Source organism: Ochlerotatus camptorhynchus, unplaced genomic scaffold (genome assembly GCF_037179485.1).
Source record: "Ochlerotatus camptorhynchus isolate MF236.1 unplaced genomic scaffold, CSIRO-AGI_Acam_v1.1 ptg000043l, whole genome shotgun sequence".
Taxonomy (NCBI): Eukaryota; Metazoa; Arthropoda; class Insecta; order Diptera; family Culicidae; genus Ochlerotatus; species Ochlerotatus camptorhynchus.
In genome coordinates, this window is record NW_027040534.1 from 180,814 (window position 1) to 203,504 (window position 22,691).

A 22,691-nucleotide genomic window follows, 5' to 3' on the forward strand; every position below is an offset into this window, starting at 1 on the left:
CTTCGTTCGGCCTAGAGCTCTTCCTTTCGAAGTTCATTTTAAGAGCGTTCACTTGCTCAACGAGCTCATCGAGCTTGTACTGCCAGTTGTCTTCCTCCGGATCTGCTGACGCTTCTTCTTCCTGAATTCCTACGACTTCTACTGCGTGCACCCTGTTGAAGCGATGCGGATGTTGCTGTGGTATTTGCACTGGCCTGCTGCTGGCCGCAGGTGTCGCAAAGTTCGGCTCTAGTAGCGCATTATGTGGAATTGGGATGCGACGCTGCCTGTTCAATAGCATCCTCGTTTCGTCGTAGCTGGTACAAATCTCTACCATTTCTCGTAACGATCGAGGCCTTGCTGCTGTAACAATCGCTGCATAGTCCGCGTTCATATTCTTCTTCACTATGAAACACTTCTCTTCTTCCGGAACTGGCGGCTCTACGAACCGGAAAAGTGCAGAGATGTCCCGGTAATATTTTGCAAACGACTCGCCGGCTCCTTGGAATCGAAATGTTGCTTCCAGACGAAGAATTTGGGAGTATCCACTTGGCAGGAATTCTCTCCGTATCTCCCGTTTGAACGCATTCCATGTCGGTAGCAATTGCTGTGAAGTAGCTCTCGCATACCAGTCAAGAGAGTCCTCCTGTAACAGGTGCTTGATGGAGATCAGCAGTGTCTCGTCGGTCATGCCCTCTGACCTGGCGAACGTCTCAACGCGATCCAAGAAAATGTTGAGCGATGTTGTATCCTTTTCTCCTCTAAATTTGAATGGCCAATTATGTACCGCCTTCAGCATCCTTCTCTCGTCCTCCCGCCTTGCTGGAGCTGGTTGTCTTTCTTGGCGAAGCAGACGAGCCAGTAGCTCGTCACGAATCCTGTGGTGCTCTTCCCTGGCTTGCGCTTCTCGGGCTCGTGCATCCCTTGTTTGCGCTTCTCGTGCTTCTTCTTCTCGAGTTCGTGCTTCTCTATACTGCCGCTCCCTCGCTCGAGCTTCCCTTGCTTCTGTATCTCTGGCTCGCAGCTCTCTAGCTCGTGCCTCCCTAGTCTCGTATTCGTCATTGACGTCGTATGGTGGAGGTGGTGAACCATGACGACGATCCGGTGATAATCTTAGGCCGCTCCTGATGCTTCGACGATCTTCATGTGAGTTTGACAATAACAAACTTTGACCCCGTCCTCCTGAGAACGAAACCAGTCGTGGCGTCGATGACCCTGACGGTGGTAGTTCGTCCTGTTGTCCAGCGTGTTCCCCCGAATTCGCCGAATTGTTTCCTCCTCCAACAGCGCCTTGCTCTTGATCAATGGTCCTCCTTCTCGTACCGGTTGCGTTTGCCTGTTGGTTCACATTAACTTCACTTGGTTGTACACCATCACCACAGGATCTCAACACACTGACAACTTTATTGAACAACACATTCATGTGTACCGTTATCAACGTGTGAGTGTCTTTCAATTCCACCGGGGGATTAATTAAGCGTAACCGACTTCGATAGTGAGACAGTCGCGAACAAAGTTGACTGAGACCGTTTATGTCTCTTGTATTGACGGCTGTTTCGGTGAGCAAGTGAAATTGTTCAACTTGCTCTTGACAAACTTCAATATTAGCTTGAGCACTCATCACATGCTCAGAGCTAGTTGGCATGTTGTCTCTCGAGGACTCTTCTTGCAAGAGTGCCTTGAGGCGAAGCACCTTGCCTCGGTGCGTAGTGGGTCCCAAGTTGACAACATGACGTAGAGCCAACTCGTAATCTATTTCCTCATTACTCAATTGCGTATAATCCATCTCGAAATCTAGTGCGATAAGGCTAAAAACAAATAATCCTATCAAGGATACTCAAGCACAAACCAAAAACTCAATACACAAACCAAAAACTTCCGCTTACGGTAATTTAAATGTGGATTTTCAGTTGGGCGCCAGTGTTACAAGTTCCCCGGTAGCGGTAGAGCAGAACTACCGTAGGGCCAACAAAACACAAACACTAATCGGCATTTGCTCCAACCAAAGCAAAAGAGTGTCGAATAACAGTTTAACATTTATTCATTCGCACCCATTCTCCCCCATTCCTACTCCTGATTCCTACTTCCTCGTCTTCCTCTCTCTATCCTTCGTACTTTTCCGGCAACCTTGTGCCTCCTATCATCTTTCCAACTATGTCAATTTTTCTTCTTATGAGTACTCACTTTGCCGGTCAGGTGCACCCTTACCGTCACACAAACGCCGTCTCGATGATGCTGCTATTCGCTCGTCTGTTCGGCTCCACACGCACAACACACCTGCGCTCCTGCCGTCGCTCTGGGTGGGGATTCACTCCTCAAAACACCGTCGATCATATCAACGTAAGTGCTCGCGGGTTCGTTTCCCTCCACGTTGGACGTCGCTTCCGTCGAGACCACTAGTTGCTAGCGGCGTGCCCCGTCGCTTCGATGTCGCAAGCACTCCGAGGAGAATAAACCTCGCCTGAGGGTTCCGCAGGTGATGCGGGCTTCGACACTGACCACGTGTCACGATCACGAGACAATCCGATCCAATGAGGTGCTGAAAGTATGGAACAAAAGCCTTCTTTTGAAGGCTTCGTCTTTCGATGCCACGATCCACCGCGGCCGGGCGCTGTCCGAGCGATCGGATCTCGTGCTGCTGATAGTCGTCAATTCTCCACGTGCACCTGTGGTTATGGTACTTTAATTATGGTTATTTTATGTACCGAAATTATGGTACCTCTTCTCGCTGCCGGTATGTACGCTTTGTGTGGCGAAAATCTTTTGATTGCCGCGCCGTTTCCAAGTGGGCCGTTTGCAGATCTCTTCGTTTCGGATCTTTTGAACACTGCCGCAATCTTCCGATATCCGTCGGATCGAAAGGCGGTCGTTTTGGCACCACTCACCGCCGAAATTGCAGCCCGCGCGCCGACGAAGAACAATTTTCACCACGCACTCTACTCGCACTCGCGACAACCAAAGAAACGAATATTTTCGGGTTCTTTTCCGACCCACGCTCTTTTGCGTGCTGTTTGCACGGGAATCTTTTCACTTCTGCCTTTTGCTGTGTTCGACGGATCCGGTACAGGCTCATGTGGATGTGTGTGTGCGTGCGGAAGCACAGTCAGCAGACTCAATGCTGAATCATTATTCGTCAAAACAATTTGCGTTGCTCGTTCCTTGTCAAGCGATGTGACCTCTGCAGCATCTTTTGTTTATGCACGTTCGAATGTGTTTAAGCAGCAATTGTGTAAAATTACTCGTTTTTACCAAACACAGGAAAAAATTACAACCCAAATCTAAAACGTAACAAGCGTGTCGACGGATGAATCCTAATACCGAAAAAGCTTTGGCTGATATAATCCCTACATGATCGTTAAACCTCAGCTTTGAATCGATGGTGACTCCCAGATCGCAGATCGAATTTACCCGTTCGAGTGTCTCTGCGTCCATATAGTACTGATGGTGAGTTTGACAGATACAGCGAGTGAAAGATATTATCTTGCACTTCTTGCTGTTAACGCGCATGCCGTTGTCACCGCAACAGGTAAACATGACGTTTATATCCTCCTGCAAAGCGTCACAGTCTAAAGACGAGGCAATGATGCGATACACTTTGAGATCATCGGCAAAGGAAAGTTTGAATGATGAAAGTAGTATGCACAGGTCGTTAATAAAAATGTTAAAAATAAGAGGACCGAGAACGCTACCTTGCGGTACACCAGACATGATGTTGAATGAATGGGATCGTGCAGAGTTAACAACCACATAAGCATTTCGATTCGATAAGTACGACAAAAGCCACTCTGTTATCCAATCTGGGAATCCTATGTGCCTCATTTTATCAGTGACTAGAATGTGCGGTACAGTATCGAACGCTTTAGCAAAATCAATATACACCGCGTCTACTTGCGTTCTTGGTTCAATTTCACGAGACAGTTTGGTGACGTAACACATCAGATTTGTTGTTGTAGACCAATGTTTCATGAACCCGTGCTGGCACTCCGAGATAATCGAGGAAGAGGCATTATACAAGACCTTGTGGACCAACTTTTCCAAAACCTTGCAGCAAAGTTTAGACACCCCACGATAATTATCCACGCGATTACAGCTGCCAGATTTATGGATTGGTACTATCGATGCCGTTTTCCACGCAGTTGGAAAAGTCCTGTCCTGCAGCGAACGGTTGAACAATCGAGCGATTGGAGACTAGTTACTAGTGTGGACGAACATTTTTTCAATAACAGTGGACGAATGCCGTCTGTCTCAGGCCCTTTGTTCGTTTCTACATCGTTAAGAGATTTTTGAATTTCCTCTGAAGAAAACTGGAGAACAGAAAGCGTGATGTTATGTGCAGTAATATGGGCAAAGCTGTCATGTCGAAGTACAGGTGACACATTAGTGAACACACTCTCGAAGAACGTCGCAAACAGGTCAGCAGCTTCAGCGTTGGTGCAAGCATGAGTTCCGTCGTAATGAACGTTACATGGAATCCGGGTGGAAGATTTCTGTTTCCTAAAAAAATCCCAGAAAGAAGCAGGGTATTGTTTCACACAAGATTCAATTCCCGATACATAGTTTCTACATGACGAGAAAAGAAGTTCCTTGTACGACGTTTCCACTTCGCGGAGGTTAACTTTGTCTTAAATTATTAGCGAAAGAGAAAGTCGACGAAGAGAATCCGTCAATGTTACTTAGAACCTAATGTAATGTTCAGCTTGAAATGCTGACTATTTAATTCAAGATGGACAATCAAGAGACGCTCGGAAGTTATGGATCACTTGCGCTACCATGGGAATGAGAATGTTAAGCACCTACTGAGGCAACCACCATCCTGGGATATTAACTTCAACATGGACCGATGTCATCAATACTACAGTACAGTTCCTTTACTTCATAGAATTTCAACTCATTATGACGTCACTTTATTCCGAGATTCGTTAAACATAGTTCTACAAGGAATGAGTGGTACTATGTAGGATATTTACTTACTTTAAAAACTTTGGTATTTCTGCTTTACAGCAACTATTTAATATGGCGAATGAAGTTTAATTTCATAAATGCCTACAAATTATTACTTTGTACGGACTATAATAAAATTGCGGAATTCGCACAAACCCAAACACTCGACAGCACAAAAATTAATCACATACTTTGCCTAGCTAGTGTAGAACTTAGCTTGGTTTCGGGGTACAACTACTTTTCCAGCAAATTAGACTCCTGTTTCTCTTCACTCTGGCTATGTGCTTTTTCCTTAGAGGGTCGTTCGGTAGTTTTGCTGAGATCGTCCGAATGGACAATTTCCGCTAAGGAAACCTTATTCGGAAGGGGTTGTGAATGTCCTACAATGCCATATGGCCGAAGATGGTAGATCAGATAATCCAAAACGTACATCTGATTGGGCGAAACGTAGTGGAAGGAGATGGCATTATCCGAGCAGCAATCGAGTCCCTACGGGAATAAGATTGTGTTACCGATTTATCAATTCTAGGCGGAGCTTGTTACTTACTTCATCCGTTTTATAGTAGATGTATTTCCAGTACCAGAAATCTTTGTCTACATGATTTGGAATTAGGTGATGTTCGGGTACAAACGGGAAAAATCGTCCCCGTCCTAGAGAGTCTCTTGAGTCACCTGCCAGCACCTTTACCAATTCCATGCATTTGCCTGTACATTAAAATTGATTCGTTGTATCATTCATTGATTCAAAACAAAAACAACTTACCCATTTCAACATCTTCGGCGCCATCGTTGTCCTGTCGACAGTTTTTATTAGGAATGGCCTCTTCAACGAAGCGCTTTACTGCCGCTTTGCTGAGCACGTAACCAGCACCACCGGACATATAGCCCTGCTTCACAAATGGCTTGAATTTACACCCAAAGTACATTGGAAAGCTAGATGAGTATGGATACAGCATATATCTAAGATTTTCAAGCACGACGTATCTGAAAATAATAATTTGAAAAACAAAACTTGTCAACTTCAAAAAGGATCGCATTCCATAGCTGAACCACTCACGTGTCGTCATCAGCCTTAATAAACCAGTCGGCATCATCCAGATGATGCTGGTAGATGTATTTAAAAGCTTCTTTTGTTTTGGCCCACAAATTGTTACGGCCTTCTTTCACTGGCAAGGCTATACTGTTCAAAATTGGATCTAAAAATTAAATTATTTTATTTTTTTTTTGCACTTTTGTGGCACACAGATATTACTCACCGGTTGTCGAACTCATGAAAAGTAGTTTATTACAACGTGAGCCCCACGTGCGCTTGACATGTAATGCTTTTGCCTTATGATTACTAGGATTTGTCATGATCCAACAGAGCACTCGCACCTCCCGGAACAGTTGATTGGCCAGCGTCGAGTTCTCATGTGCATGAACTTCCTCGAGTGCCCCATGATTACCCACTTCCTCTTCGGGACCCTCAGCTCCCTTCAATTCATGACCCGTGTGTGGATCACTAACTATCGCGGGAGCTTCTCTAGAATGGTAGTACTCCGGAAGCCATGGGGTTCGACTAGTGCTGGAGGTGATCAATGTTGCAAACACAAACCCGAGTATGGTGCCCAAAATAAGCGTAACCAACGTTCGTGGATGGCCATGGCAGCGTCCTCCTGTAATTTATTTGAAAAAAAAAATTCGATATGATCTATCATTAACACCACAGCATTTGAATTATGAATACCCGAAGTGGAAGCTTCACCCATTCTCAAGCAATTAGTAATGCTAAGAGACAGATACACAATACGGTGCAAAATAATCGTTAGCAACGTAACGCTGGATCCACTTCAGTAGTATCTAGGCACTGAAAATCAATTACGACCCGACCCCTAGCAGGCATAAACAAAATGCGTAAACGGCAGAAAAATGATACCAGGCTGTGTTCTTTGCCAATGATGCATATTTAATCAAAGCATTTCGGAACAACGTTTACAAGCAAGTGAAATCAAGGGCACCAACAAAAATTGCAATGGCATCTGTTTTCCTACGTGCTGGCTGTGAAGTCATGTAGGGAAAAGTGGGTCAACATTCACCGTAAACTTTAGACCCAAACGCAATTAGAGTGACAGCGTAGCAGTAACAACATCGGAAAAGCCCGATTTGAGTAAGCGAAGTAAGTCCACTTGTCAGTAAAAAAAAAACTGCCACTCTACTAACGCCCACATTGCACAATGGACCAGGAATGCAAGCTAGCGGGACATAAATTATAACTCCAAAACGAAGCGTTTCCGTGATTTGGTGTCTTCATCAAAGTTGATAGTTAAACGAGAACCATCGATTGGCATTAAACGATACGGGTTTATTTCAATTTTACGCACATTTTCTTTTCAAAAATGTGTGTAAAATCGAGGCACAAAATAATTCGAAATTAAGATTTATAAAACCAATACAAACCATACAAAAATGAGTTTAAAAAAATTGAAAGCATGATCCGGATCCTGTAGGCTGTTACGTAGACAGTTTTTGAGAGGATTTCCCTCCGCCTGCGTAGACAATCGTCCATACATTTTTTTGAAAATGTGGATGGACCGTAGACAGAGGACGTTTCATCTATCAACAAACGATTTTTGTATCCATGATGAATGGCTATTCAATATGGAAATGTAAACAATCGAATTATAAATCTAATACAGCATTTGTAAGTCATCTTTTCCCTAAATTGTTGTCCTCTGAGCGCTGTATGTTTTACAGCCAATTTTCAAATAAATATCATCCTTTATTTGGACGAATCCAACCATAAGGCAATTATCCAAAATTCGAAAGCATATTGTTAACGGGCTCGAGCAATGCAATAATCATTCGAAGCATCGCAGATGTTTTCGTTCAGTGAAGGGAGGATATCGAGTAACGGAGTAATTCTGTATGTTCATAGGGCTGGGAGGAATATCGAGTAAGAGATAGTTGACTACACCCAACTGTTTTTTACGCAGTATATTTTTCGAATTTTCTTTTTCTGTGGTAAAGTTAGAAATTATTTGTAAGTACCTACTATATTTTAATTAGATTTTTTTTTCTGATTTTTTGGAACCAGTTTTTTTTTCCTCTGTTCGGGACATAACACTACTGCGACCAGTAATTTGATCTATTGTAGTGGAACCAGTTCAGGGCTGTTACAAGATTTTTAAACTTTGATCCGCGAAATCTACAATCCACAACTTCAAATGCTAATCCACGACAAATAAAACATGTTTTGATTGCTTAAAAACAGTCTTCAAGGCACAGAAAAGCACCTATGTGCATGCAAGCAGGCTTTTGAACTACATAAGCATTAACTGTGTTCACGCGTGCACTCCATCGAACGAACACACACATCAACGTGAGTACAATGTTTATTTTCGTACATCGTTTGCTTCAGCGTTTGAAAACATCGTTCGAACTCAAATGCAGCAACCAGGCGTTCACGATGGAAATAAGGTATTATGTTAAAAATATTTATAAATGGGAACCGGCCAGGCTCGAACTATGAACTTTGAGTGTATTAGACCTGCATGTACACCACTCGTCTATCATTACTCTGGAAGATGAGTAGGCTAAAGGCGTATAAGAAGCGGTCATCGATTTCGTCTGCTCTTTCTGTTGCAACATAGCAAGCCTCGATGTTTACACTTACGTCCAGGTACGAAGTATCACGTTCGATATGCAGCATATATTTTGTGAAGATTATTTGTATTACTACTGCATGGTATTTTCAAGCTTATTAACTGCTCTCAACTTAGTGTTCTTTGAAGCACTCCCACATTTTAATTGCAAGATACCTATTAGACTGATGCAAAATTTGAAATTTTCGCTCCACAGTGCTGAAACGGTCCTGCTTAGCCTCCCAAAATTTAAACTCATTTGGTTAGAAACTGACTTGGAACAAACTATTCGAAGTTTATATGGAAATTACTATAGGAAAACCAAACGTTTTGTTCATTGTCTTCTACCCATTTTCCATATTGCTTTTTCGAAAATTTCTAAAACTATTCTTAGGGGAAATTTTCTAAGCTACAACTTTGCCGAATATCGTTTTTCAGCCAAATGTAAAATTAAATTGTTATTAATTGTTTAAAAGATTGATAATCTTATGGCATGATCAAGCAGCTGTTCTGTAGGCAACACTGTATTCTGCAGTGTGACATAGTAGCCATGATATTTGTGCTCTATTATTCGCACCAGAAACACCAATGTTGCCTGATGAACAGTTGAATGAGCATAATCATAAGACATCAGTGAGTTGAATCATTAATAACTTTTGTTCCTTACATTTGATTGAAAAGTGGGTTTGAACAAAGTTGTAGCTGGGAAATTTTGCTACAATCACTGCTATCATTTTTAAAAGCATAGTGATGTGGTGAATTGTTAGATAGAAATCAACAAAAACATAAGTTTTCCGATAGTAATTCCCATATAAACTTGAAATTGTTTGTGCCAAGTCAGTTTCTTACTAAAGAAGTTCAAATTTTGGGAGGTTAAGCAGGACCCAATTTGGAACCTTTTAAGCACTGTGGAGCGAAAATTTCGAAGTTTGCATCAGTCTAATACCTATACCTGTGACATCTTATGCCCAAGGAAGTCGACAAATTATCCAACCCGAAAAATTAAAAAAAAAAAACAGGACGAGAATCGAGCCCAGCCGCCTTCAGCATGGACTTGCTTCGTAGCTGCGCCTTTACCGACTGACCTAAGAGGGTATTGTTTGTGCTCTTTGATAATGTGTTATCTTCAGTTAGTTTTGTTCATGGTAGTATAAATTCTGAGTATTTAGTGAAAATAATAAAACACCCTTTCACCATGAGATTCTATTGTAGCGATGTGATTATCTTTCACCCCAGCAGGCCTGGATTTCCAGTTTCCAGTTGGCGCCGCCGGGATGTGCTGAGGCATAACATCTCTGATCACACCTTCTTTCGGAAGGGAAGTAAAGCCGTTGGTCCCCGGTTCATGAGTTGATGGGTCTATAGTTAGGGCCAGGTTGGAGCTATCTCCCTGGCGTCGGTAGCTCAGCACGGAAAACAAGATCGACGGAAAAACAAATCAAGGGAAAAAATACGACATTCTATTGAATAAAAGCGGCCTAGCTTTTCTGAAACATTCTTTTAAAACATTTTAATTTGAAAAGCAAATTATCTTGAAAATGATTACCATTCAAATTTCAATAAAAAATTGGGTGCATAGAAGAAATTACCACGCAATAAAATTAATTTAATTTGGTTTTCATTTTTAAGAAAAATAATACTGAAAATAATTCTTCTTGTGAGTATTTCAAAACAATTTTAAGGAAAATGTTAAGGTAATTCCAAGGGAATTGAATTCTCAATTTCAAGGATAGTTCTAACAAAATTTCTATGGTAGGTTAGGTTTTTTTTTATTAGGAAGGCTTCAGCCTGGGGCTGGTTCGCCTCCAATTTCAAAGGTATTCTGATATGTATTCCAAGGATATTCCGGAGATTCCGGAAGAAAGTTCCAAGAAAATTATGGAACTATTTCAAAGAATTAATGGAACTTCTGACCAGAACGAAAAATTAGAATACTAAGTGCATGATGAGGAGAACTCCAAGTGATTTTTTTTTTCAGGAGTCTTTTTTCGGGGAATTGCTAGAATTAATAATAATATGAACTGCATTTCAGTGTTCTGCAGAAGATTTTCAAGAGTATTATGGAGGAAATTTGAAGAGAAGTAATTTTTTCCATAAAATATTTCGAGATCCTGGTCACAGATAAAGGAAAAATTGAAAATCTGAGGATTAGATTCTTTAAGATTTCATGCTTAAAAAAATAATACTATCCTGGATTTACATAAATCTTCGAGGTTCTGGTTGTTTTACTTTAAATTAATAATCCGGACATGAAGGGGGAGATTAGGTAGAACAGGTAGAAGGGAACGTGAGTAGTTTTCAAGATCCAAAACTAGCAAAATAATGTGCAATACCGAACTTTTAAATTTAAGGTTGCAAACTTAAAATTAATCAGATGGGTGAGACTTCATTCTTGTAATTCTGTATAAACTTCAACTTTTGATGGTTTTGATTGTAAAACTGATCACTTAAAACCGATTGTCATGTCTTGAAATCGTTTGTGAAAATAAAGTTGTTGTTTTACCAGAAAAAAAAATCATATTTATAAACGCAATTAGAACAAAGTTTTTTTAAGAATTGGTTGCAAAAAATATCTAACACGAAGCTTTAGTGTGATAATTTACTAGCTAGAGAAAGTTCTGAAGAGGGTAGATAGATAATGCTAGAGTACGACAGTATGAAAATTGAATAGAAGTTGAAAATGAGCGAAGGGCCATTAATGCGACAGTATTAGTCAAACACACACTTCTTTACCTAACTCATACAATGGATGAGGAGATTTGAAGTATTTCTACAAATCTACAAGTTGAAAATGAACGAAAAGCCATTAATGCATTTGTTAAGTTTGGACAGTTCACTTTAGCATCGATGATAAAAGGTCGAAGGATAAATGGTCGCAACCAGGCATGGAAAATCATTTACATTCATTTCGTGCTTTCTTACATTCATTTGCATCTAACTTTTTTCATCAGCCGAATTTTATAAAATGATTAATGAACGAAATGAATGTAAATGATTTTTCATGCCTGGTCACAAGGACAGAAGGTTGACAAAACGGAAGGTCAAAGGGGACTTGAAATCTAATGAACAAAAAGTCAAAATCTAAAACTTCACCCAATTGTTGGAATGAACGTTTTTCTAAGAATGGAATATTGAAAAGATAGTATTAATCATATTACTTCATTAAATATTAAGTAAAATTAGTGTTCTGACCAGGCATCTGAAAACCAAATGTTAATGCACGAATAGATTTCAAAGAAAGGAAAACAGTATAAAATCATATTTCACTTTTGATAATTATGCATATTGTTTACTTTTAAATTGAAGTTTTGAAAAAGACACAGGAGCTGCGAAATCTTATTTTGGACAAGTGGTTAGAAAATCCTAATCGTTCACAGAACACAATCGCGAATTTGGTCGGGGTGACGCAACAAACGGTGTCGAATATCATCAGCAAGTTTCTCCCTGGGCACTGGTAAAACCTTGAGGTAGTTGGATTAGGCTACCAGGTCCCATGACTGGTCTGAATTTTTACCTCATTGGAAAGATGCACACTAGTGTTACCAGATCAGTGGTAATGTGGACCAAAAATGCTTTTAAAGTAAGTGGGATTTGCTTTTTGTTCTGAACTAATTATTGATGGTTTGGAATGTATAGCTGCGTGGCGATTTTGCTTATATATTTCTAAAACAACATAGGGGAAATGTATGTAATGTCGGCCTAAGTGTCCCTAATTTGGGCCCATACATTAATTCAGCAATCGACTAAATTTTCAATAGCAACCAAAAATATCAATTAGTACCGTCCCAATGACGTGTTCATCTAGATAAAGTTGATCAATAGCAGATTTTTAGCGATGGGCCCAATGTTAGAGCCATTTCCCCTTCTTCGAAGGAAGGTGTCAAAGTTGATCGAATGTTGCCGAAGAAGCGATAGAGACCGTTGAAGAACCAAGGATGCTGGTGGAACGAAAGCACTAACAGCTTCAAAGTGCATGGGACGATATGTAGAAGCCGGTGTACCCTCAAGAATACCAACAACAACATTGTAATGCACATAGTCACAAATGTACACAACCAGGTAGTTTCTTATTAACTTTATTAATTGTATTGTATATATAATGTATTCAGCCAATTTAAGTTTCAGCTATTTATGTTCCGGCATCTTCCCTCCCCCCCCCTGACTTTTCTCCTAAGGCAGCTAATTCACGAATGGCGATTTGGGTGATTTGTCGAAATGTTGCCCTAGCGGTGGCGTTACTGGAGCTCGCCCTGTTACACATTCGTGAATTACACAGAACTTATTTAACCTGCTGTGATGCCAACCCCCTGTCTACTGGTATAGCATGGATGGTGCATAAACACACCAGAAACGCCAAAATGAAAATGAAAATGAAATATCATCAGCAAGTTTCTACAAACCAAAACGGTTCAAAATTTGAATCTTTTCTGCCCGAATTTCGAATTTTGAATCTACTCAAAGATAAGTGTCCAAAGTTTGAATCTTAGAAGTCACTTTTTTTCCGAAAAAAAAAACAATGATTTTCTTTTTATTTTTTGTTATATTTGGGTGAGAGGTAATCACGCTTACCACTACACCACCGGCGCCACTGAAAAAAATCTATGATATTTTCTTTAAAATATCATCTCAGATAGCTCAAATTAAAAAATACTTCAGTAATGTATCGAAGAAATTAAGCTAAATAATGTATTACCATAAATTATATGTCCGTTTACTGCAGCACATGTCTTAAGTGTCCGAAATATGAATCAGGACGGTACCCAAAAATCAGGTTTTCAGGTTCAAAAATTCATTACTCGATATTTTTGCGTTATTCATAGTTATTACATACTGTTGTTTTTGTCTCAGTGGATGGAAAACTAACACAACACTCATTAGCATGCTATCGATTGACGTTTGAGCGGTTTTTATGATGGTTAAGCTGAAATGATTGTTTGGCATTGTGAGTGCGTGAAAATGCATAAGAATCTCAAGTGCAGATTCACACACGAGTTTATTCTCTCAGGGAGACTCAATGAATGAGATTTGACAAAAAAAAAACAAAGCTCCATGATGGTAACAAAATTCAGGTTATTGATGATGTCTAAGATCAAGTCCTGAAACTTCCCTGTGATAAATTCAAAAAATACATTTCAAACGCCATTGGGCCGAATGAGTCATAGAGCTGAATTTTGCAAAGTGAGAGATTGAAAATAAACATTGCTTCAGAATTTTTTTTTTGCTTTTGATATTTGTCATGTTTTTGAGGCTGGGTATTATGCTAGCAAAGTGAATAAATGCAATGAAAACGCACAATAATGACAATAAAGGTCCACGCACATTGCATTCGTTAATGATACGTTGCGCCAAAATGATTGCTAAAACTATTGCCTAACAGTCCGATTTCTCGCAACATATCACCAATGGCTGCAATGTGCGTGGGCCTTAACATATCTACTGAAAACAAAAGACGCAACTTACCCAAATCCGTTATTTTCATGGCTAGAATTTTAGTACGAAATCCTGCTACTTGTGATGTACGTTAACGATGTTTAATATCGATTAGAATTATCAAAATACGACCAGACGCACCAGTTTGTGATTCCATTGATTCAAAACACGCTCTAATATCACTATTATCAGTAATTCTAATTTAAAAAGTTACACTTAACACTGCTGGTCAGATAAGCTTTTTCAAATGACTTTCTTCGCCACCAAGTTATGAGAAATTGCTACAGTTCCGCAGGATTACTCGACAATAACTAAGCTATCAACTTGCTTTGCCTTTAATTGAATCCCATATGCACGCGTCACGTGCATTAGTTCCCCTTCCATTATCGTCAAACGTTTTCCGGAAGTAAATTAGCGTACCGAACCCGACGACCCTACCCGCTTCCCGCGACTTTAGTTTCAGTTGTAACGCTATTATTTCTGCAAACGCGCTCATCAAAAATCAGTTTTCGCGGATTGTTCTACTTTTGTTTTGATTCATCCAGTATCAACGTAATAATGATCATCGCCATAGTTCGCCTGCGGTAGTATGATAGTGCAGTGATACGTCACGGATCGTTTACTAGAATTGTCTGTCACAATCGTCACAAAAGAACAGCCAAAAGAGAGCGATGGGGCTATATATTGAGAATTTCATACGGCGCAATCTGGCGCGATTCCGAGTGTTCTATATAGTTTTGTTGGTTTTGTTTACGGTGCCTCGAAAATTACACTAAAGGTTAGTTGACGAATAAATTATAGTGTCTAACTGAATTTGACGTGTTTATTTGGTCACTGGTGATGGTTAGTAACTGTTTTCCTTTGGTGTGTGTACTGTAGAATGCTGGCAATTACCTGTAATAGAAAGAAATTATTGTTCAGTCTAAGTTTATCAGAGTGATGGTTGTTTTTTGTAGTTTATTTTCTTGATTTGCTTATTTACACACTCAACCCTCCTACAACGGTATACTACAGCGGCGCCGGTGTTGTATTGGTAAGCGTGATTGCCTCTCACCCCGGGGCCTTGGTTCAATCCTCTAAGGCATAAAATAACCTGGTAGGTTCCAGGTGTGGAAGCATTGGTACTCAGTATGGATAACAAGATCAACGGAAAACATATCAAGGAAAAAAAAAGACATACTACTGGAAGTCAGTGACCAGGGACAAAATCAAGACTTTTCATTTTCATAAACGTATAGATATGTTTTGTTCAAATTTACTCTATGTAGGGGAATTTACGTATTCTCGTCAATCTAAGCAGCGTCTGCACTTCTACTAGCATTTTCTCAGCGTCACGCACATATATGATGTGTCTGTTTGTTTACATTCATCTGCTGCTTGCTTCTCTATCCATTCCAATCGACAGAATTTTTCAAAACGTTTTGAATGCGTTTTTACAACGCTCCAAACTTCTCAGGTGAGTGTGACTATTGTCGGCAGTCTCTTTTTCTTCGGCAACCTTCCCATTAGAACTGCGTGTTAACCAGCTGTTCTATTATCGGCAACTCGAAATCAACCTCATTTTGTAGTGCGTATGCTTTATTTGAAGAAAAATGTAGCATTACTGGATTGCTCGATCGTTCAAATATAATCAGATTGAAGCTGAAAGGCTAAACAATCGTTTGGACACATTCAGGGAAGTGCGTTGATGGGAAAACATAGTGAAATTAACGTTTAAATTTTGGTTGCCGAAAACAGTCAATGGGTGCCGAAGCCAACATTTACCCTACCATCGGATGGCGTAATATTCAAATAAACAAAGCAAACATTGCTTAGAAATAATTAGTGAAATTGATCTGAAAGGTCGCCATGACAGACCTCAAAGTCCTGTTTAATGAAGCGACCACTTCTCGGGTGTTCCAGAAGATCAGCTCGTGGTCATCTTAGTTTTATTATCAATCCACACGTTCACAACGATCCGTATTGATAAATTATATATTAAATAAATATTAAATATTATTAAATCGCAGCATCTTATATTCTGTGACAACTTCTGTGGAAGTTCCGGACCCTCCAGAAGTCAGGAGCCATTCAAGGTCCAGATTCAGTTCACAATCTTTTGTTTACATATTAACCACGAACCCTATTGATTAATGAAAAATACAACACTATAAGGTATGCTTCGTGGACTAGTCACTTCTACAGATGTTCAAAAATTTCCCGGATGGTTTAGATTATATTTACAATTGAAAATATACAGATTTTCCATAGAGTACATTGAAAGGATATAGTGGTAAACTTTCCATTAAGAGAAAGATTACCGTCCCGAGAATATATTTTTTCCGGCACGTTTTTATTTTTCGAAAAATATTGGGGAAAATTATCAAAAATCCAAAAAAATCATCTTTTTCTTAGATTCATGGGAAAATTTACATGTAAAAGTATTTTTTTATCGCATCTTTAAAAAAATGGACCCTCAGCAAAACCGAAAAGTCGATGTTTTGTGGTTTTTTGTGTCTAATTTTGTGCCGTGATTACTTATAAAAAATGTTTTTGCACGTGAATATTCTTTGAACAATTAGAAAAAATGTTTTTTTTTTTTTTATTTTATTCTGGAAATATTTTTCCAATATTTCTAGAAAAACCAAAACGTATTTTTTTTTGTTTTGAGCGGTAAACTTCCCCTTGAATAAAGAATCAAAAGCTTTTATTCCGCTTATAAATTAATAGCTCTCTCCATACACTAAAGTACATAGTTTTTATTGCCGAGATTGCCAGAAAAAATAATTATAATAAAACAACGCAGTGATTTTTACCTGGTGGTACTAGTCGACTAGCTCAGCATTTTATTTTGCTGGATCTCAGTGATGAATACGCCGAGATTCAGCCAACAGACGCAATTTTTACTGAGATCTCAGTTAAAACCAAAAAAATTGCTGAGATCTCAGTAAAAATAAATACCGAGCTATTCGACAGTGCCGGTTTTGTGTAGAAGTGAGCCAAAAGTTATCATGTGAAAACACAAGCTGACCACTAAGAATAACTCAGAGAGAGAATCACTCTTACTCGAAGGTATGGAGACATTTCTCAAAAGTGCAGGAACTCAGCGCTGGGTACCTACAGTTTTTTTTAGAAATTTCTCTTACCACTGAGCAGAAGTGACTCTCTCTCTCTCTCTCTCTCTCTCTCTCTCTCTCTCTCTCTCTCTCTCTCTCTTCTCTCTCTCTCTCTCTCTCTCTCTCTCCTCTCTCTCTCTCCTCTCTCTCTCTTCTCTCTCTCTCTCTTTTCTCTCTCTCTCTTTTCTCTCTCTCTCTTTTCTCTGTCTCTCTTTTCTCTGTCTCTCTTTCCTCTCTCTCTCTCTCTCTCTTTTCTCTCTCTCTTTTCTCTGTCTCTCTCTCTTTTCTCTCTCTCTCTTTTCTCTCTCTCTCTCTTTTCTCTCTCTCTCTCTTTTCTCTCTCTCTCTCTTTTCTCTCTCTCTCTCTCTTTTCTCTCTCTCTCTCTTTTCTCTCTCTCCCTCTCTTTCTCTCTCTCTCTCTCTGACTTATTCTCAGTTGCCGTTTGCAAATTAAAGAGGATTATCGGTCATCTGATTCACAGTCGGGCCCGATTGCCATAACTTATATGTATTGCGGGATGAAATAGGGAGTCTAAGCCTTCCACATGTCATGTAAAATTAAGGAATCCAAGAATTTTTCAATTCTTTTAGAATTTTCCCTAAAACATATCAACAAATGAAAAATATAAAAAAAAAACCTTTTGAGAAAAAATGATTACAACACTTTCTTTGGAATAAAAAAAAAGGTCGGGTAATTTTTTTAGAGTGCATATTTTTTTTAAATAGTCTCATTCATTATCTGAAATATTGCCGAAGACACCAAACAGATCGGGCTGGATTCAAATTGGCGATATGAAGATGCAAAATGGCCGACTATAAGGAAAGTTTCTGCAAATTTTCAACCAAATAAAAAAATAAAAAAAAATAAACAGATTTGCGAATTTGTATGAAATTGTTCAGACTGAAACAATGATCTTACACGCAGAAAAATTGATTTTTGTCAATTTTTCTGCGTACCATAAAAAAAATGGTTTTAGAATCAACAAACAGATTATTGACTCTACAACCGGTTTGTTGATTCAAAAATATTATTCTTGGAATTAACCGAATAGTATATCAGTTGCATTGAATTATGAAAAATAAAACGTATTTTGTCCGGATTGTTTCGAGTTCAACAGAGTGTCAGACCATGTATAACCGACATTGTAATGGATTAATGTAAGCTGTCAGTTTTAATTTCACCTCTACTGACAGCATGGCGCATCCTATGGGCAAAAAGTTGTTTACGTGAGTGGTGTTGAGTACTTGGCACTGATGAAGTCTGCAAGTAGTGGACGAAATACGCGTATCTGTCAAAAGATAAGCAATTATAACGGAATTTAAGGGAAATAAACCAACACACTCAAAGCTCTTCAAAAAGTTGTCATTCAAACAAATATGCATGAAGATTTGACCATTTAAAAAAACTGGAACTCGCTTAAATCGGTTTGCCTATTGCCGAGAAAAGCTGGGCAGTTACACTCACAGACACACACACACAAAACACATTATTTTTCCGATCTCGCAGGTAGAAAGATTTGAAAGGCTGAAATAAGTCACATAAAAGTTGCCTCAACAGTTTTGCAACATGCGTTTTGATAGGGTTGGACCTACGGGCCTCGGATCGAAAAGTGATATTAGGACTTAGATCTAATTTTGAGCCTACTAAACACAACCCGCGCGTGTAAACGAACATGACGTTCGTTTTTTTTTCTCGGAGTTTTTTTATGCTTATTTGGTTATATCCGGTTAACATTTTCGACGATTGGACACTTCAAATCGGTTGTACATAGGACGGGACTAGTTTATGTCGATCCCCATCAAGCAAACCGTCTTTGATTGGAACTACAATGCAACAATGGCACGGATGCTTTCTGTGGATTCATTTGGACTAACTTGGTGAGATCGTATCTGATTTTATCTATATAAACTAAATTTACATGATTCTCTTAAATTTGGCAAATTCTTAATGGCATTTTATCCACACATCCCATTTTTTTTGTGTATTTGAAATCATCATTGAACGCCAAATGTCTGCACATTTTTGAATATGTGGTGTAACATTACTGTAAATCATATATTTTAAAACATTATATAATATATTGGGTTAGGAAGCCCTAATAAAAAATAACCATAAACGAACGATAACCCAAATTATTGAACTATTCCACAAATGGTTTGGATGATACCCAGAACACGTCGTTAAGCAAATTAACCATACAATTTTTATTAGGGAGGGGCAGCCTAAGGGAATCAAAGGATTTGTTGACTGGACTAGGGTTCGTGGATTTGCCAGTCCCTTGTCACGTGATTACAGATGGACATCTGGTCGTTTTGTCTTCCAAAGGTCTTCAATGAAGCTGATTTACCCTGCTGCAACAAACCATCATGCAGAACTTTACAACCGGTAAAGTATCTGCAGACATTGGTAATCCGTGCACTGATGGTGGGTTCCATTCACATCACATCACATCACATCACATCACATCACATCACATCACATCACATCACATCACATCACATCACATCACTAGGCACAACCCGCCCTTTGCCTCTATTTTTCGAGAGGATTTTTTTCACAAAATGAAATGTATTTACTGCAGATGACTTCTAAATTTATTTACCTTTCCGTACGTACCGTAAGATTTGCTAAATATAAACAAATTGTTGAGATATTGTTAAAAATCTAACACTGCTTCTTGACCCCAAACTCGGCCTACGGATTCTATATTACGCCTTACACATTAAAACCCCATTCAAACGCCATTGAATTCATTTCGGCGTATCGGATGAAAATAAAAATAGATTCGGTCGGAGCGCTTCTTTTGTTTTTGAGAAAAAATGGGTGAAAACATTCATATCACGCGTTCTCATTGACTTCGTTCGATAGCTATTGAACTAAAGTATCGTAATAAACGCATAATTGACTTGTTAACTCTGAAACAATGGATTTATTTGATGTTTTCTGCTCGATAGGCACAATATGGGTGATAAGGCCGAAGTAGTGGCTACCCTATACCTCGTTTTACGAGAAAGACCAAAATGAGCACATATACACACGTGCCTGACATTTTTTGAACTAAACAGTCAAAATTGCCGGCATGTCAGCAGATCTCAACGGATTTTGGTGAAATATCTTTCAATCGATTAGGAATTGATTGTAGATTTAATTTGTGTAAAATTTGAGTAGGGTTAACTACCCCATTTTCGGCCTATTAAGCACAACCCGCACTTAGTCTTTCTTAATCTAGCGCAGTTAAGCACCAAACAGAATGTTATTATTACTGACGGCTTCCAAATTTATTAACCTTTCCGTACGTACCGTAAGAGTTGATATAGAGAAACAAATTGTTGAGATATTGTCAAAAGTCTAACACTGCTTCTTGACACCAAATTCGGCCTACGGATTCTAAACTCGGCCTAACGCATTGAAACGCCATTGAAACGCCAATGAATTCACTTCGGCCTATCGGATGAAGATAAAACATGATTCGGTCGGAACGCTTCTTTTGTTTTTGGGAATAATGGGTGCAAACCTTCATATCACGCGTTCTCCTTGACTTCGTTCGGTAGCTTATTTACTAAAGTTTCGTACAAATGCATAATTGACTTGTTAACTCTGAAAGCATGGATTTATTTGAAGTTTTCTGTTCGATAGGCCCCAAATGAGCGATTAGGCCGAAGTAGTCCTCTACCCTATAACCTTTTTTCAAATTTTGAAATAATATAAAACGTAACGAGATAAATAATTTTCCAAAATATTTTGAAATTAATTATACTCAATCTTAACACCGATTGAAAGTTGTTTCATCAAAATCCGTAGAAATGCAATCTAAACTCAAATTTGGTCGAAAAACGTTAACGTCAGGCACTTATGTGTCAAAACACCAATTCTTCAATATTATTTCAGGTGAACTTTAACTGTCTATTAAGGTAAGGTGAGATTTCTGTATTAAGGAGGCTTTCAGTCTGGGGCTAAAAACAGTCTATTATGTTTACCTAATACAGACTGCCAGAAGCACTTATAGTCGAAGCCAGTCACTGGAATAAAAATCACAGATTTCTCCATTAGCTTATACAGGTTAAATTCACTACTCCGTTCTACAAAGATGATAGCAACCGAAAAATGAACCACCTCACGTGATATTCCGAAAAGAACTGCACCTGATTTTGGGAATGGTTGACATGTTGAAAAATGAAAGTGATGCGTTCGAAATTGCACTTTCGATGGAGAAAGGATAAAAAAAAAACAAGAAATAATCTGGTCCGCACAATCACTCGATTTTCGGGTGTATTTAAATTGAACACATTCAATTTGGAAGATTCCATTCCTTGCCTTTTCCTTTCACTTAGTAACAGCTAGCCGACGAAGTGAAAATAAGTAAACAACAAAGTCCCGTACGTTATCGGCAAACCGGCTTGAGTGAAGCTGATGATGTCTGGTCAGCATTTTCTTTACCAATTGGAGAGCACTATTCGAGTAATGAAAGTCAAGGTTGTGCTTCCTTGTGGCACCGTTGCACAGTATCCGAAGTGAGACTATAGGAAGAGCTCCTAAAAAAACTATATAAATTGAAATGTTTAAAAAATGTAGGAATTCAAATGTTAACAACCTACTTTAATTAGTAACTGAGAAACGACTACATAGACAACTTAGATTGTCTACACCCCCACCCCCCTCCCATGCGTAGGGGCGTCTAGAATCCCAAAAACTGTCTACATAGTTTATGACGATAGAAGTGAATCTCAGACCATCATGTATTTTGCAATTTAAGCTGGAATCCTTAAAAGTGTGGCATCATCGTCTTCGTAACTTCTGCGCACTTATCCTTTTTAACCGAGGAATAAGTGTGCCAAAAATACCAAAACGATTGAACGGAAAAGCGCATTCGATAAGCGTTTCAACACTTCTTATCGCAATAATATGTTATGTGGATATTTTAAATTGAGCTGAATATGAAGATCTTCATTCCTTCCTTCATTGCCATCCATTGACGGCAATCGAATGTGCAGGAAGGCAGCTTCTACACCTGCGTAGGATATCGCACCCATTCAACACACATGGGCCGGGACCAACGGCTTTACTTCCCTTCCGACGTGACCAGAGATTTTTATGCCTCAGAAAAATCCCACCGACCTCGGCTGGGATTGAATCCAGACCCATTGTGAATATGTAGATAGCAGATATTATTGACTAGTGTATGGTAAAAATATAAGTTTAGAAAATAACACAATACACTACAAAATATTGGAAAAACGAACGGGGTTAGGCATCGCGCGAAATTATGTCACTTCACGGTCTACAGATTTATTATTTTGACTCAGTGAAAAATAGCTTCATGAAAATGAAAGAAAAAAAATAAAACTCAAAACTCACGTTGAAAGTATACAGAAGCAGAACCAGCCAAAGCAAGATAATACAAAAAATGGGTCACACTTGTGAAACACAGACTGCGAATATTATATTCTCCTTTCTCTTCAATACGTTCCCCGAAAACGGGGGAGTATAACTCATAAATAACACTATTAACTGAAGCGTAAATTTAAAGATTTTACTTAACTGAGTTGCAGAACACAAGAGTCTTTACTCCACTACACTCTTTGAAGAGTTAAATCTTTAAGCATTAATCGTAATCTATTCGCATCAG

At 39.1% G+C, this 22,691-nt stretch overlaps 1 protein-coding gene across 1 annotated transcript in view; it reads right to left on the reverse strand.

Moving 5' to 3' along the window:
• Nucleotides 1-4,860: 4,860 nt before the first annotated feature.
• Nucleotides 4,861-22,691, reverse strand: part of C1GalTA (Glycoprotein-N-acetylgalactosamine 3-beta-galactosyltransferase 1) — a 32,369-nt gene continuing 14,538 nt past the window's right edge. Inside the window, exons 2-7 of the mRNA XM_065237579.1 lie at nucleotides 14,001-14,864; nucleotides 6,177-6,575; nucleotides 5,978-6,116; nucleotides 5,684-5,904; nucleotides 5,468-5,625; nucleotides 4,861-5,409 (exon numbers count right to left, since the gene is read on the reverse strand). Coding sequence (XP_065093651.1) covers nucleotides 5,155-5,409; nucleotides 5,468-5,625; nucleotides 5,684-5,904; nucleotides 5,978-6,116; nucleotides 6,177-6,575; nucleotides 14,001-14,019 — 1,191 coding nt within the window. The 5' untranslated portion in view covers nucleotides 14,020-14,864 and the 3' untranslated portion in view covers nucleotides 4,861-5,154. The remainder of the gene's footprint in view (nucleotides 5,410-5,467; nucleotides 5,626-5,683; nucleotides 5,905-5,977; nucleotides 6,117-6,176; nucleotides 6,576-14,000; nucleotides 14,865-22,691) is intronic.